At 35.7% G+C, this 15,952-nt stretch overlaps 1 protein-coding gene across 1 annotated transcript; it reads left to right on the top strand.

Moving 5' to 3' along the window:
* The first annotated feature begins 1,623 nt into the window (after positions 1–1,623).
* On the top strand, positions 1,624–12,716 carry LOC110738125 (nucleobase-ascorbate transporter 12-like). Its single transcript, XM_021918490.1, has 10 exons — positions 1,624–2,182; positions 2,436–2,533; positions 2,646–2,816; positions 4,377–4,477; positions 8,655–8,790; positions 8,910–8,960; positions 9,291–9,578; positions 10,144–10,378; positions 10,694–10,980; positions 12,036–12,716. Exons 1-10 carry the CDS (start codon positions 1,624–1,626, stop codon positions 12,255–12,257), a joined length of 2,148 nt encoding a protein of 715 aa, XP_021774182.1. The 3' UTR covers positions 12,258–12,716.
* Positions 12,717–15,952: the final 3,236 nt, after the last annotated feature.

Genomic DNA, 15,952 nt, shown 5'->3' with positions numbered 1-15,952 from the left:
TCAATCGGAAGAGATGACGATGACGATAAAGACGACAATGACGATGATGGTGGATCTCCTTCTCCTTCCGTAGGCGACGATGACGATGACAATGACGACATCAATGGCGAAGGAGAGAAGCGAGGTCATTCATGGTGGAAGAGAGAGAGAGTGTTTAATTTTGATTTTTTTTCGAAAAATGCCCAAAAACCGAATTGGGGCTTTCTTATGTGTTTAATTATTGAAATTGATTGTCCCATATGATTGTGTGTTAAATTGTGAGCATTTTGATAACATATGCATGTATTTTAGTTGAGAAATGAGCAAGTTATGTTATACCTCATCCAACAAATAGAGGACATCATTCAGGTAGTAGAAATATCATCCAACCAATAAATGATATCATATAGCTAATAAAGAATATCATTCAGTAACTAGAGGATATCATCCAGTCATCTAGTCGGATATCATCCAATTAGTAGAGGATATTATCTAACTAATATAGTATATCATCTAGCCAATAGAGGATGTCAAAAAGTCGCATTTTGTCAGTTTGGGCTGACACAATACCTACTGATTACTCTAATATAATGTATGGTTCCTAGAGGCGTTGGTACCTTGCATCGTACAACTGTTTCGCGAAAAGAACATATTACACACATGTAAAGAACATAATGTTGTGATGAAAATAACATACTATTAAAAAGTAATGAACACATATCTAAAGTAAAAAGAACATGTTTATATTAAAAAGAGTAAAAAGAACATATGTTCATGTTCGTTAATTGTCATTGTAATGTACTTATTTGTGATATAATGTTAATTACTTATTGTGAAATGTTCTTTGATTTTTTTTTTAAATTATGGTGAATATACATAAATCATGTTCATTACATAATATTTTCATGTTCTTTATAAATATTAGGGATGTTTTTTAGATGTATAAAAAAACATAAAATTGGATGTTCTTTACAAAACAGTTATATGTTCTTTACAAAACAGCTTTATGTTCTTTAAAAAACTGCTACATGTTATTTTCGTGTTTTTTGCCTGTACCTTAAAATTTTCCACTCTAATAGGCTCTTAGAGAGAAGAAGTACGCATATAGCTAATAAACGTTTTATTTTTATTTTTTAAGAATATTTGTTTATAGCATTTTGTTAAATACAAAAATTTACTCAATTAATTTGAACTTTAATCCAATAATCCCCCCTCAAAATCTTAGAAAGCAAGACAAAAACAATAAACAGTATGGATAAATTGCAGACCACTGCATGCATCATATCCATATCTTCTTCTTCCTTATGACATCATCACCTTCATTGTATCAATAAAAAATCAAAATTATTTACTCTATAATTTCGAAATTAAAGAAAAATAAAAACAATTTGAATGATACTACTAGTGTAGTACTTGCTTACAGTACTTTCTTCTACTAGAAGAGTGAGAAAAGAGGAGAGAGAAAATTTAAAAACCGCGTTTCTTTCCATTTTTTGTCACTTCTGCTGCTACTGCTCTTCTTGCATTTCTTGGATCTCATAGAAATTTCAGATCTATCCATTTTTTGATTTTATTTTTGATTTTATTACTTGGGTATTTTGTAATGGATTCATAGCTTTCGATTTGACCCGGAAATATACAAAAATGGCGAGTTCTGACCCGAATAAGAAGCCCAAACCCGGACCATGGCCGCCGGTGCCGGAATCCAAGCCAATGCCGCCGACTTCATGGGCTAAGAAAACTGGGTTTCGGCCCAAGTTTTCCGGTGAGACTAATGCTAGTGATTCTGGCCCAATTGGGTCTGCCCCCAAATCACGGGCCTCAGATTCTGCTGTTGATCTTGAGTTGGGCCGGGCCAGGCCCTTACCGACGGCAAATGGGCCGCCGGCTGTTCCTGCAGCAGCTACTCCGGCGGTTGTTCCGGCAGTTTCTCCGGCGGCAGGTGGGGAGAAGGAGGTGGCCGTGAAGAGGAGGAGGGATTCTGACGGTGGGAGTGGTGGGGGTGCGGCAAAGGGACCGACACCGATGGCGAATGGGAACGGGAATTGGCCGGGACCGGGGCAGCTGGTCGAAGGCGGTTCCCGAAGGGGGCAGGGGAGGAGTGAGGAGGGTGTAGAGGCAGTGGCTCACATTGTGGAGGATGATGGGTTTGTTGGGAGGCAATCTCATATGAAGTATGAACTTAGGGATGCTCCTGGTCTTGGTGAGTTTATTATATCAATGATGTTTTTCTTAGAATTTTGTTTATGTTTTGTTTAATTGAAATATTATGTAAGCAATGTGGTATGTTTGAATTTAATTATACAATGTGGCAATATAATTGGTTTATGGAAAGTTGGGATCTTTATGCAGTAATCATGATGAGGTTGAATTTGTTAGTGGATATGTATTGAAAAGTTTTGATCTTTGTTTATGTGTTGATAGGAAGTTACTTTTTGGTTGGTTGAATTTTGCAGTACCCATTGGTTTTTATGGTCTTCAACATTATATTTCGATTTTGGGCTCAATAATTCTGATACCTCTCGTGATAGTACCGGCAATGGGCGGATCTTATGTAAGCATAACACTGAAGCTCTAATAACCTGTTGCTTATGTTGTGTAAGTACAAATTCAGACATAAGTTTTGATGTTTACTGTGTTGTTCTAATGTGATTTAGTGAATGTAGGAGGATACAGCCAACGTAGTGTCTACGGTTCTCTTCATGACGGGGGTTACAACGCTATTGCATTCGTTCTTTGGAACTAGGTTGCCTTTGATTCAAGGGCCTTCATTTGTTTATCTGGCTCCAACACTGGCAATAATTAATTCCACGGAGTTTCAAAAGCTGCATGGAAATGTATGTAACCTTGGCATATTCTAAATGTTTTCTCTGAGAATCATCTTTTTCTTGTGCTACTTTTGTTTTTCCCACTATTGCTTTATAGAGTTGGTCCGACTATCTTTGGAGATTTTAAACATTACTTCGTAAGTGGTTTGAGAATGATCTAGATGCTTCCTGGTACGAGTAATTATAATACTGGTTTAGCTGTTCATGCAACCTTATTCCTACCCCAGAATTATTTGGGCCATCAAAATCCTGTCAACAGTTTATATATCTATCTAACTCTTAAGTTCCAACAATTGGAGAGAAAACCATGAAAGGTTTTTTTAAAAAAATTTCGTCTTTGTGATCTCCATAAAATATGTGCTAGCCCCTAAGTCCTGCCTGCAGTAGCCTGAATCCTTTGAGGGTTTGTATCCTGGAACAAACAAGTTTTTTGGTGGGGAAAGCTCTTGAGAGAGAAGAAGAGGGGGGGGGGGATCTTCTGGGGGAAAAGTATTAATAATTTTATACTCCATAGTACATTTTTGTCTACTTTAGACTGTATTAAGCAAAGTGATCTAACAATAGTCGTAGCATAATGTAACCAAAGACACTCCTAGACATTCTTTCCTTGCAAAATTTAAAGGTCTCGAGGTGGGATCTTCTGGAAAAAAACTTAATTAAAATCTTGTAGTACATTGGTATCTACTTCAGTGCATATTAAGCAAAGTGATCCAAATATAGTAGTAGCATACATGCAACAAAAGACACTCCTAGACAGTTCTTTACTTGCACAATTTAAAGTTATGCACTAGTTTCTAGAACAGTTTAATCTGGATTCTCTATGTGGCTTTGAACTGAGGGAGGATCTAGATGCATGTGGTCTGTCCCTGCAAACAATTGTTTTTTTTTTTTTTTTTTTTTTTGTTTTGTTTTGTGTGTGTGTGTGTGTGTGTGTTTTTCCCCCTTCCCTGACCTTACATGGAGAGGCAATCGGGTTGGCTCATTCATCCACATAAATGAAGGGGCAGAAAATCAAAGCTGTTCACTTTTAGAATTGCTGTACAATCTTGTATACTGATACTTTTAAGTTTTTTATGATGTTTCATTGAGACATCTTGAGCATCTACCTTAGGAAGGTTCCTTACCATCTTGGTCTTAGAAAATTCTGATGCATCCATTGACATTGCTTAAAGCTTTAAACCTGTGTCTCCACACATCTTTGAGTTGGGCTCTTGCATGGCCCCGAATTGTCCAACTTGTTTCCTAAAGATAGTTGAATACCTAACTTCTCTGGATGTGTATCACCCCTTTGAACTACTGTACATCTTTGTCTGTCTTATTCCTGTTCTTCATTACTAATCTAGACTCTAGTTTATAAGCAGGAGGTTATTTGTTATATGGTTGATTTGAGGTTTGGTTTGGTTTGCTTTGCTTGTAAATTTATTTTTATGGGGTATATGTTACTGATAGTCTTCTATGAATAACTTCATATATAGACTGATACAGTGATACTAGACAAGCAACCCTAGCTTATGTCCATTATATCTTAAGTGTCTTTCAAGTTTGTTCATATATTTGTAACCACTGCAGAACTTCAAGCATATAATGAAGGAGATTCAAGGGGCCATCATTATAGCCTCAGCATTTCAGACATTCTTAGGCTACAGTGGATTGATGTCTTTGTTAGTCAGGTATGATATCTGTGACTATGCATATTTTTTGCAGGTTGAATCCTTTGATGTGTGAAGTAGTTTTGTGGAGCACTAGTGGATAATGATTGTTTGAAAGATATAATAGATTTTGTTTCCTTGTGCCACTTCAATGTTAAAGAGTTTAGGATTTCTTACCAATAAGTTCTTGGTCTAGTTATTTAGACAATTAGAATCAGGTATTGGAATATTAGGCTCCAACTGTATACTCTCTTTGTTTCTAAATAATGGACACACTTCTCTCTTTTGGGTATTTATTATTCCTTATTTAGACATGATCCGCCATCATCAAAATGTTTTAATCTCACCTACCATGGCTCGCGTACTTTTCCCACTCTCACATGTCCCGTCTTCTTCATATAGAATGATTCCACTTACTTAACACCTCACTTTATGGTCCCCACTCAACATTTTTTTAAACTTTGTGCTCAACTGAGCGTGTGAATTATTCCGAAACAAAGTAGTACATAAATTGCATTGGACTTGTGCTTCTCGTGAACATAAAAGGTGCAGTTGTCTTGCGTAGCCCTCTTCATCTAATACTTTTTCTGGCCATTGTGACATTTATTTTGAGTGCATGATATAAGGGTCAGGTTGTGGGGAGGGTGGCTTAGGTGTGGAGATTGGGAAATGTAATGTTGAGACCCCAGTACCCCACTATACTTTGTTTAGCTAGTTGCTCATGATGGTTTATTTGGTGTCCACTTGGCTTGCTGAGACTTAGAGGTGGGGGTACAAGACTGCAAGGTGCAACTCTGGGGTGAGCGTGTGTGTTTTTTTTTTTTTTTTTTTTTTTTTTTTTTTTTTTTTTTTTTTGTTTTTTTGGGGGGGGGGGGGTGGGGCATAGGTGTGGAGATTGGGGAATGTAATTTTGAGAACCCAGCACCCCACTTACTTTGTTAAGCTAGTTGCTCATGATGGTTTCTTTAGTGGGTGCAACTCTTCAATTATAATACTATTTTCCTATCCAATATCGAGTCTCTTTAGATCATCCCTTTCATTTAATGGACCGGTGGTGTATTTATAGTTTTGGCTTTGCATATGTTGCCCCATTTGCTGAACCAAGCTTACAAGAGCAGAAGTTTCTTAGATTTTTGACCTGTGTCCAATCATCATGCGTAAATTGTGTTGGGGATGGAGCAACATATAAACACAATATCTGGAAGAATAGTAAAATACGGAATGATGAAACAACACATAAGATTTTTACGTGGAAAACCCCTCCTCAACAAGGAGACTAACTACGATCCTGTTCTCCAAGGAAGAAAATAACTTCACTAGCAATAATTTTGGGTGTACAATGACCACCGCCACTATTTTAATATTGGATAAAATGTATTTTTAGGATAGCCTACGCTAACCCTCAACAATAGTACTTGTACTAATCCTAAAAGATGTGAGAATATACTCTAGATTGTAGCTTATTTACAAGAGGCCTATTTGAAATCAGGAGGATTGTTGCATTATATAGCTGTTGGGATTAAGAAGCCACCTTGCAACAATGAATTCAGGGTTTTCCTTTTTGTTTCTTCCTCTTCCCCATTTTGTTTTTTAAGGATGAAATTGCGACTTCGTATTTTTAGTAAAATGGCTCAATATACTGTTTTTTGCTCCATGTTGTGGTGAAATAGCTGGTTATTGTGTATGCGATAAGGGACAAGAAGAAACAATCCCACTTTTATTGCAAGGGTGAGGCTGTTTATATTATACCCTCTTTTACTTCACTCAAGGCTGGAGTCATTTAGAGGCATTAGGGATTTTGGTGTAATGCTGATGTCCTTAACAATTTGTTGGTTTGTGAAGAAGACTACTTGCAAATATTTAGAATTTGGTATTGGCACTCTTTGATGAGCTAATAGTCTACATTAAGGTAGGTCTACTCTTATTTAAACCTTTCTTCTAAACAACTATTGCTACTTTGTGTGTGTGTGTGTGTGTGTTGGGGGGGGGGGGGATCTTGTCTAACTGGCTTAGGGGAAGTGGGTGGCATAAAACATAAATGCTAATATCATAGCAATAGTTGCGCTGTTGCGGGTGTTATGATGTGCTTTGTGGCTGGTCAAAGTATTTTGATATTGGATCTGTGCGGTGTGCTCTCGTCTATGGGCGACGAAGGTGCAAGCCAAGGGTTTGAATGGCTTGTGGCACTGAGCAACACAAGTAAGATAGGCGTATGAGGGACACTCTTGTCTATTAGAAACAAGAGTAGCGACAAAGGTCGATTGAGGCTTGGGATGGCTGAGGGAGTTGATGTGGGCACAAGCGGATCCGATTACAAGTTGTATTTGTTCGGAGGGTTGGGGGTGGTGCTGCTTTGATATTTGTGAAGCACTAGCATGAAGAGTATAAAACAACACGCAAGATTAAGTGTAATTGGTAGGAGCCTTGAATTTCATTAATCACTTGCTACTTAAGGAGCTTTAATTTGCATTTACAATATTCCCTCAGTGAACGTTGGGCTGATATTAACACAATAATTCTATCTAGAGCCTAGATTACTTATAGAAAAGTCCTAGAAATCATTACATAAGCTAAATACAAGCAAAATGAAGGAGAATACATAAAGAAGAGAGGTGGATTCTAACACCATGGCAAAGTGGTTGAACTAATTTTACAAGATGTGTAAATATTCTCCAGATTGTAGCTTATTTACATTTTTATAACCTAATCTTGTTATAATGTCTTGCAAATTAGAAGATTCTTAACATTTATAATAAGATTTTGATACTGTAGTATGATTCAATGTTCAGAAATTAATAGTCAAATTTTGATTTCAGAAAACATTGGTGCCATTTTTGAGATGAAGGTTCTATATTTTTCATCTAAGTTTAAGTAATTTAAAGAAACACATTTAGTTATTTTCAGCTAGTTTGATTTTATTTTTGATTCGTTATATTTTTGCATCAATTTAGGGTCTTAGCCTTTGGGTTTGCCAAAATTGCCATTATTTGTAAGATTTGAGAGATTTCTTAATTGTAACATGAACGGATGGTTGTCTGCTCCGTATGAAGAATTTTTGGGAAGTTACTTTACCTGAGCCTGGGGTTAGACAATTTTGCCATGATGGGAATGGAATTGCTATAAGTTCTCGAGTCTTTTATGACTAGACCTCCCTAATGCTGTTTAGTTCTTCAATTTCTTCTGAAAGGATAATTCATGTTAGAGCATCTTTAACAAATTCCACCTAGTTTCTTTCCTAACCAATAAATGTTGGAGCGTTGATGAAGCATGTCTTTCATAGAACAATAAGCATAGTTTCCTTTTTCTGCCCTTATTATACCTAGGTCCAGTAAATGACGTCCCTTTTTTTCCCTCTATATAACCTATTGAAAGCGGTTATAATTACTCTACCGCTTCTCCTTGATCCTCTCTTCTGAATTTCTTGCAACACCCCTTTTTGTGCTGCAGTGTATAACTTTCTTATTGTCTAAGCCTCCTCTTACGCATCTAAATCTGTGGGTCAATCTCTACTATCTCTGACCACCTCCAAATTCTTTTTTTTAGTCCTACATCCACCTAAGTTTATCATCGCTCCATCTCCAAACTTGATCCTCTTTCATTAGCTTATTCATTGGTCCAGGACAATATATTCGTCTGTGACCCCTCTAATATACCAGATACTGAAAGGAAGCATATAATCACAAAGTGTGCTACTCTGAGTCAGTGAGTCACCTCCCTTTAACGTGTGCTATATATCTGGATGTGTTTCCATTTACTTGATCTGTAGCAAGTGACTTCCATACTACGCTGCTTGTGCTATACTCTTGTGCTTACGTACGTATGTGCATTGGTTTTTTCATATGAGGACTAACTTTTGTCATCTTCGGGGGTTTGTCAAAGCCAAGTAGGAGGCTGCTTGAAATTGAACGTAGCCTCTGTTGTCAAGATTTGTAAATTTCTTCTTCTATGATTCTGGGAACTATTTATGGTTCTTTGTGTGTCTATATGTCTAAACAGAGTTATCTTAATGAGTTGATAGTCTCGTTGGATGTAGGGCTGTAGGCTACATAGGATATTATCACGTTAATATCCACTGCAGATTTATTCGCTCACTATTCACTATCTGGTTTGACTTGTTTTTGCTTTGCCATTTTTCTATATGTTTGTTGCAACGTCATATCCTATTGACAATCTTGTCTATTTTCATTTCCACTCCTAGGGTTATCAATCCAGTGGTTGTTGCTCCAACTATTGCTGCTGTAGGACTTTCTTTTTATAGTTATGGTTTCCCACAAGTTGGTACCTGCCTAGAGATTGGTGCTGTGCAGATATTGCTTGTGATTATCTTCTCTCTTGTAAGAATTGCTCACTAGCTGCTCAGCTTGTGATATTTTATGCTTAGTTTTGTTAAAGCTGTTTCTTTTACATTATGGCTTACTGTAACACTGATATCGTTCACCATTTTTCCTTGCAGTACCTAAGAAAAATATCTATTCTTGGTCATCGTGTATTTCTTATATATGCGGTATGTCTTGCTTCTTTGCTATACTATCACTACAGTATCTTTTCTGTTTGTACCATAATTTTTTTTACTGCACTTTTGGTTCTTCCTTTAAATATTGGTTGTAGACTTGTATATCTGTAAAGGATGGTTAAGATCATTCTGCTAAGTGCTAACTGTTAGATTGGAAGTTTTAGAAAATTATAAGACAATGCCACGTAACAAATGAAATTGGTTTGTCATGCCAAAAGCCAAAAACAGTTAATTGTGTGTGTGTGTGTATTGTACTTGGTGTGTAGTTTGCATTTCCGTGTTACTGCAAGTTTGATCTCATACCAAGTTGTTGCCTGCCAGGTACCCTTGGCTCTGGCAATCACATGGGCTGCCGCATTTCTTCTAACTGCAGCAGGGGCATACAGCTACAAAGGCTGTGATCCAAATGTACCTACATCTAATATTATATCTGAGCACTGTAAAAAGCATGTTATGAGAATGAAACAATGCCGAGTAGATACTTCTCATGCACTAAGAATGGCGCCGTGGTTTAGATTTCCCTATCCTTTGCAATGGGGTACTCCTGTATTCAGCTGGAAAATGGCCCTTGTTATGTGCTTTGTCTCCATAATTGCGTCAGTGGATTCTGTAAGTTCTCTCTGTTGATTAACTTGATTTATGGTTTAAGATTCTTATAATGCTATTATAACTTCAATGTTCTGTAGCTTGGTGTTCATACTTCCTAGTATCACAAACTTTCTGTTTATGGAGCCTCTCATTCTTTTTTTGTTCGTGTTCTCCCTTCTGCAATCAAACATCAGTTTCAGTTGTATATATATTGTCATTCTGTCAGCTAACACACATTGTCTGCCAGTGTTGATTTTGACGTCATAGCAGTAGGTTCTGTACAATCTTGTACTCAGGTTGAAATTCATCATTATCTTCTTGGCTAACATGTATTAGATAAGTAATTGTAATTGTCACTCCTTGTGAAGACTCCTAACATATTTATCATACAATTACTGATAATTAGCCCTCTATGGCTCTATGCAATTCTATGTTTTTTAATAAGCTAAAGCATTTTACATGTACCCAAATTTTCTGTAAAGGTTCTGGATTTGCTCTTATCCTTGAAATTTAACATCGCATAACTAAGCAAGGACATTAAGTTTGGTAATTCTAATTTTTATTCACTTTTCTTTTAATTTCTTAGGTTGGTTCGTACCATGCGTCATCCTTATTGGTGGCCTCCAGACCTCCAACACGAGGTGTTCTTAGTCGAGGGATTGGTCTGGAAGGCTTTTGCAGTGTTTTAGCTGGTCTTTGGGGTACAGGGACTGGATCCACAACACTCACTGAAAATGTGCACACTATTGCCGTGACTAAAATGGGAAGCCGGAGAGCAGTTGAGTTAGGTGCATGTATTTTGATCGTCTTATCTCTTATAGGTGAGTCCTGTTCTTAGCTACAAGCTGTTTGGAAAACTGTGCATGATTATTAAGTATGAAAGAGTCTAAAGAACCTTCTTTAACGACATTGCATAGCTGTTGTACTTGCATTATGCTCATCATGAGATCACTCTGGAGCATAGCATAATGTTCATTGAGAAGAATAATTGAAAATGATGTGACTTGAAAAATTATTGTTGCTCATGCATTTCATCATGCTGTCACATTTCTTAACCCTTAATTAACCTACTAAGTCTGGATCACTAACAGTCGTGCATTACCTACCATATTGAATTTCTGTTGCCATGCCCACAGGTAAAGTTGGAGGGTTTATAGCATCAATACCTCAAGTCATGGTTGCTGCTCTCCTATGCTTCATGTGGGGGATGCTTACTGCACTAGGTTTATCAAATCTGCGGTACAGTGAGGCTGGAAGTTCCAGAAACATTATCATTGTTGGACTCTCCCTGTTTTTCTCACTCTCCATACCAGCTTACTTCCAGCAATATGGCATCTCTCCAAAGTCTAATGTGTCCGTGCATAGTTATTTTCTTCCTTACACTGTTGCCTCTCATGGACCTGTCAATACCAAATTTGGAGGGGTAAGCATCTCCTTTGCATCGAAGTTGTGCTGTATGCTCCTTTGCTTGCCTGTGAATTCTGTGCATTCCAATGTATGGCCTGTTGGTAATAGGTTTGATAAGGATCATCAAACAAAAATCTCTTTTATTTAACTGAGTTTTCAATCACAAATCACTTAATGTGAAAGTTAATTAAAACCACTCCTAAGTCTCATTTGCATCCAAATAACAACTGCTCACCAATTTCTTTGATTTGAATTTAGTGGTTAGTATTTGACTGCAAAATGGGTTTGATTTAATGTTGGTTATTTAAAATGGTAATTACACAAGGGTAGTCATTTTCTACTGTTCTGAATGTGTAGCATCAGCATCGAGTGGTGGTTGTTTGAATTCGAATTTTTGTATAGATTTGTGCAGTTTAACTGTTTAAGGTCATGATTTATAATTAGGGGAATGGAGTTTTTTTTTTTTTTTTTGGTAATTTTGCATTTTGATGTGTATGTATACGTCTTAGATGGGGCATCTGTGCTGTCAATTATTAGTTCGTATCTTTCCTTTGCTCACAACTTTTGTAGATGTTAACTGGTGGATAGTTTTAAAATGTAAGGAAAACAAATTTTTGCTAATGCAAAAACATTATCTTTAGCTTTCTTATAGGAAATGGCGATATTACTCTATCTAGATACAAAATTGTCTGGTCGGTAAGGGCCCTTTGTTTTTGAGATGCCCTGCTTCCCTATATCTTTTCTGGTTTTCCTCCTCCCCCCACTTCCATGATCCTAGCTCGCTAAGGCTGGATTGGAAGATTAGTGAAGGGTCAGGTCCTGAAGTTCATTTATCTTACCTAACCCTAAATAACACTTCGTAAAACATACACAAACTAGATTACTATTTCCTCTTGCAGAATAAATTATTAGCAAAAGAGACCGCTCTAGTGAGTGGTTTCATATTATGTGTCCCTTCAGAGGTGATTATTGTTTTACTAATGTTACTTATAATCTTACTATACGCTTGGAATTCATTAGACTTGGCATTAGAGACTTATGGTCAATTTTTGACGTGGCATCTTTGTGCAGCTTAACTATGTTCTGAATACATTGCTATCATTCCACATGGTGATTGCATTCCTTGTGGCTGTAATCTTGGACAATACCGTACCAGGCAGTCGACAAGAACGTGGTGTATACGTCTGGTCAGAAGCTGAGGCTGCCAGGAGGGAACCTGCAGTCACCAAAGACTATGGTTTGCCATTTAGAGTTGGTCGGCTTTTCAAGTGGGTCAAATGGGTTGGTCTTTAAAGAGGTTGTACTTGGATCATTTCCAAATTTACTTGTCAAAAGCCATTGAATAGAATCGATTGGAGATAACTGGTCAAAAGACAGAAAAAGGGATAGCTTGCTGCTCGAGATTCAAATTAATGCCCCATTTTGGTCTATACAATGAAGCAGCATTCCTGGAAAACTGACTTTTCTGGCTTAGAGTCACGAAAAAGGTGAGTTATGTACATCGTAGGAGGCTATCTGCTTACCATGTAATAGTAAATTATAAGTACAAGGATTTTGTATGTATGTAGGCTTTTTTACTTTCTTATGAGCAATTATTCAAATGATGCACACTTCATGGTTGGGTGTTCCCATTGGTTTTCTTGGCCATTCCTTTGTTGTAACCCGGGTTTTGCATCTGCTATTATGGTGTTGTACTCTGTTTTCTGTTCATTTTTCAAATATAAGTAAATATGTATCAGATCCTGAGTATTAGTATTGTTTTTGCCAATGATTCAGTTCAAGGGTTGGCTTCTTGTTTAGATAAAAGTTCAAGTTTGATGATAACTAATTTTCGAGTTGTTTTCAGGTTAAGCTATTTAAGGATTTTCTATGACTTCAGCTAACTCATGTAATAATGCAATCTATTACCTTATACTCAACACTCTCAAGTTGGAGCGTGAAGATTTACAACTTTAAACTTGTTTAGCAAAAACTCGAATTGCTTCCCTAAAGCCTTGGTAAATGTGTCAGCAACTAGAAGGTACAACAACATGTCCGTTTGTGATTAGAGGTGTCAAAAGCACACCCGACCCTACCCGATCCGAAAAATATCCGATTTAGATTTAGACTCGTGTGGACATAACAACTTAATATGACTCAACTTTAAAAATTGATCTGACCCGGCCCGACTATATCAGACTCGATCCGATCATCCGAATTGACACCCCTATTTGTGACATCTTTCTCTAATAAAATTACAATTCGCTTCAATGTGTTTAGTTCTCTCATACAAATAAGACTGGATTTCGATCTATGCATAGTGCAAATTGACTGCTTCAATGAACTCCCATTCCCTTCTCATGCTTCACACCTAAGTCACCAAGCAATTGTTTCAACCATTTTATTTTAAAGGTGATAGTTTTATGGAAAAAATCATAAAGAAATGATAGTACCCTAGTTTGCTTAGCTTAATCAAACAGGAAATCTATATTTGAGGATCAATCGTAAAACTAGATCAGAGTTGTGAGCTTTGCCAACTAACAATTTTATCCTAAAATTCTATCCAAATTTGATTAAAAGTAGAATTCTAAACTAATTTTTTATCCTAAAAAGTTTATCTAAAATTAATAATACGTGGCGCGACACTTTGGCGAAAAGTTGGAACGCCAAGTATCGCTGTCGTGGCCTGTCTAAAAGTTTAGCTTTATATATTAGTTACTAGTTTTGTGCTCGTGCGATGCCCGGGTTGTTTATTGAATTTTAAGATAAATTTATAATCTATATATCAAATTTAAATATATCATTGATACAAAACGATTTGTTATCTAGTAGGCATGTAATGACTAATAATAATGTTGATGTAAATGTTCGATTTAATACATTAAGAAAATAAAAAAATTAGCAAAAAAATACATAAAATAAAATAAATGTTCAAAACCCGTTGGGTTGACCCAAATCCAAAACTTTGGGCAAGGGTTGAACATTTCTTGACTCGTAACCTAAAGTGATCCAACCGAGATGACTCATGACCAGACCCTAATTGACAGGTCTACATAGTGATAAAATTCTATTAGATTGTGAAGTATATTATTTTAATTGATTAGTATGTATTATAAAGGTATGTTTTACACTTTTTTTTGAATAGGTATCTTTTACACTTTAAACTACTTCCTTCGCTCCAAAAAATATTATGATATAAAAAATAAATTTATTTGATAATTTTCTAATAATTTTTGTAAATAAAATTATAATTCAATTGGTACATCTGAAACATTGGTATTTTATCGAAAATAAAACTCTAAACTAACAATTTTACCTTAAAATTTATCCAAATAGAATTCTAAACTAATTTTTTTTTATATAATAATGTCTATTTAAATATATCCAATGTGGCATGACACTTGGCGAAAAATTGGAACGCCAAGTGTCGCTGCCTCGTGACCTGGCTAAAAGTTTAGCTTTATATATTAGTTATATGATATGATATGATTAGATTAGATTATACAGAATTTTATCAATGTCTGCAAAGATAAAATTTTATCTTAGAAGACATCTGATAAAATTCTGTATAATATTTATGTGCATCACACAAACGATCACTTAATAATTAATGTTTTAGGATTAAAATGTTTAATCTTACATACGATAACCATTATTATATTTTGTCGATAATCTACATTCTACAAGTAAAACCTAAGTAACACATTTGTTAGGGGAAAATACAAGTTAATCTGCCTGATAAACAAATTTTTGTTAATCTGATGGCATTTTTGTAAATATATTGAAAAAATAGGGTCATTTATTCAGTACTTTTGGAGAGTTGTGTTTGCCTTTTGCTTTTACTGTTTGGTGAGGAAATTACACATGTATCCCTCAAGTAGTACATGAAAAGACGCAAAAACGCCTTCACTGATACTTAAAAAGACAATTATACCCCCAGATAAATTAACTGGGTATCCCTCATTTGTTAGAGGGAACATCATTATTAATAAGAAGATGTAATGCTCAATTAGAGTTGAACACAGGCTGGGCTATACAAACATTATTAAAAAAAAGTTGAACCAAGTCAAGCAAAGAAAGGGAGCATCTAAAAAAAAAAAACTGAAAGATGTTATGAAATATTTGTGGATATCCATTATCCTCCTTTATATCATCCGGAACAATCTAGATCTAAGGTTTATATTCTTATCCAATCAAACCCTAATATATTGTATGTATATATACGCCTTATCATATGGAATAATATTCACAGATTAATTCTCTTTCAATCTCTCATCTTTCCCAATAATATTCACAGATTAATTCTCTTTCAATCTCTCATCTTTCCCCTTATTTTACAACACGTTATCAGCACCAACCCTAACCGACTGAGCAATACCATTTCCTATCAATCCATATGAATATCCCGTTAGATTATGATGTGGAAGCTAGTACACAGAGGAACTACCATTGAAATTCTAACATCAATCTTGATACATTTTAAAAAAACATGTGCGTATCAATCTTGATCAAACAAGCATAAAAGCATGCATCAAAAGGTATATTTACGCTTATTATTATTAAAATTCATTTTTAAAAACATGTGTGTGACAATAATGTTTGGTTTTTCCGCAAACTATTGAATTTTTCAAAACTATGTGTCCTTGACTCCTTGTACCAAGAGTCTTTTACGTTTGATCTCAACTTTTTCCAGGCTAATCATTTTATTGACTATGGTATTTGGATGAATTAAATTACTATTACTGGGTATTAATTTATTTTAGATAAGCAGATTGTTTGTTATGGGATCCCTTACATTTCCAAGCCTATAAAAAAAAATTAAAAATAAAAAAAAAAGATCAATTTCATGTTTAATTTCATTAAAATGAGTTTAGTTATTTTTTGTTTTGGGGGCTTGTTTACTTTATTCACCCAATATTATGTCGGCATGATGCTTTGCACATCTTCTTGTTTTCATTTTAACTTAATGATAATTTTTACGATAATTTTGCCGATTTCATTTGAACGAT

Source organism: Chenopodium quinoa, unplaced genomic scaffold (assembly GCF_001683475.1).
Source record: "Chenopodium quinoa cultivar QQ74 unplaced genomic scaffold, ASM168347v1, whole genome shotgun sequence".
Taxonomy (NCBI): domain Eukaryota; kingdom Viridiplantae; phylum Streptophyta; class Magnoliopsida; order Caryophyllales; family Amaranthaceae; genus Chenopodium; species Chenopodium quinoa.
Note: the sequence above shows the minus strand (reverse complement) of the source record. Positions and strands in the feature narration are given on the sequence as shown.

Excerpts from the sequence above, each read along its gene's own strand:
- LOC110738125 (XM_021918490.1), top strand. The coding sequence starts at position 1,624 with ATGGCGAGTTCTGACCCGAATAAGAAGCCCAAACCCGGACCATGGCCG. Across the intron at positions 4,478-8,654 it reads TTGATGTCTTTGTTAGTCAG|GGTTATCAATCCAGTGGTTG; the intron begins GTATGATATCTG and ends TTCCACTCCTAG. Across the intron at positions 10,981-12,035 it reads TCAATACCAAATTTGGAGGG|CTTAACTATGTTCTGAATAC; the intron begins GTAAGCATCTCC and ends ATCTTTGTGCAG.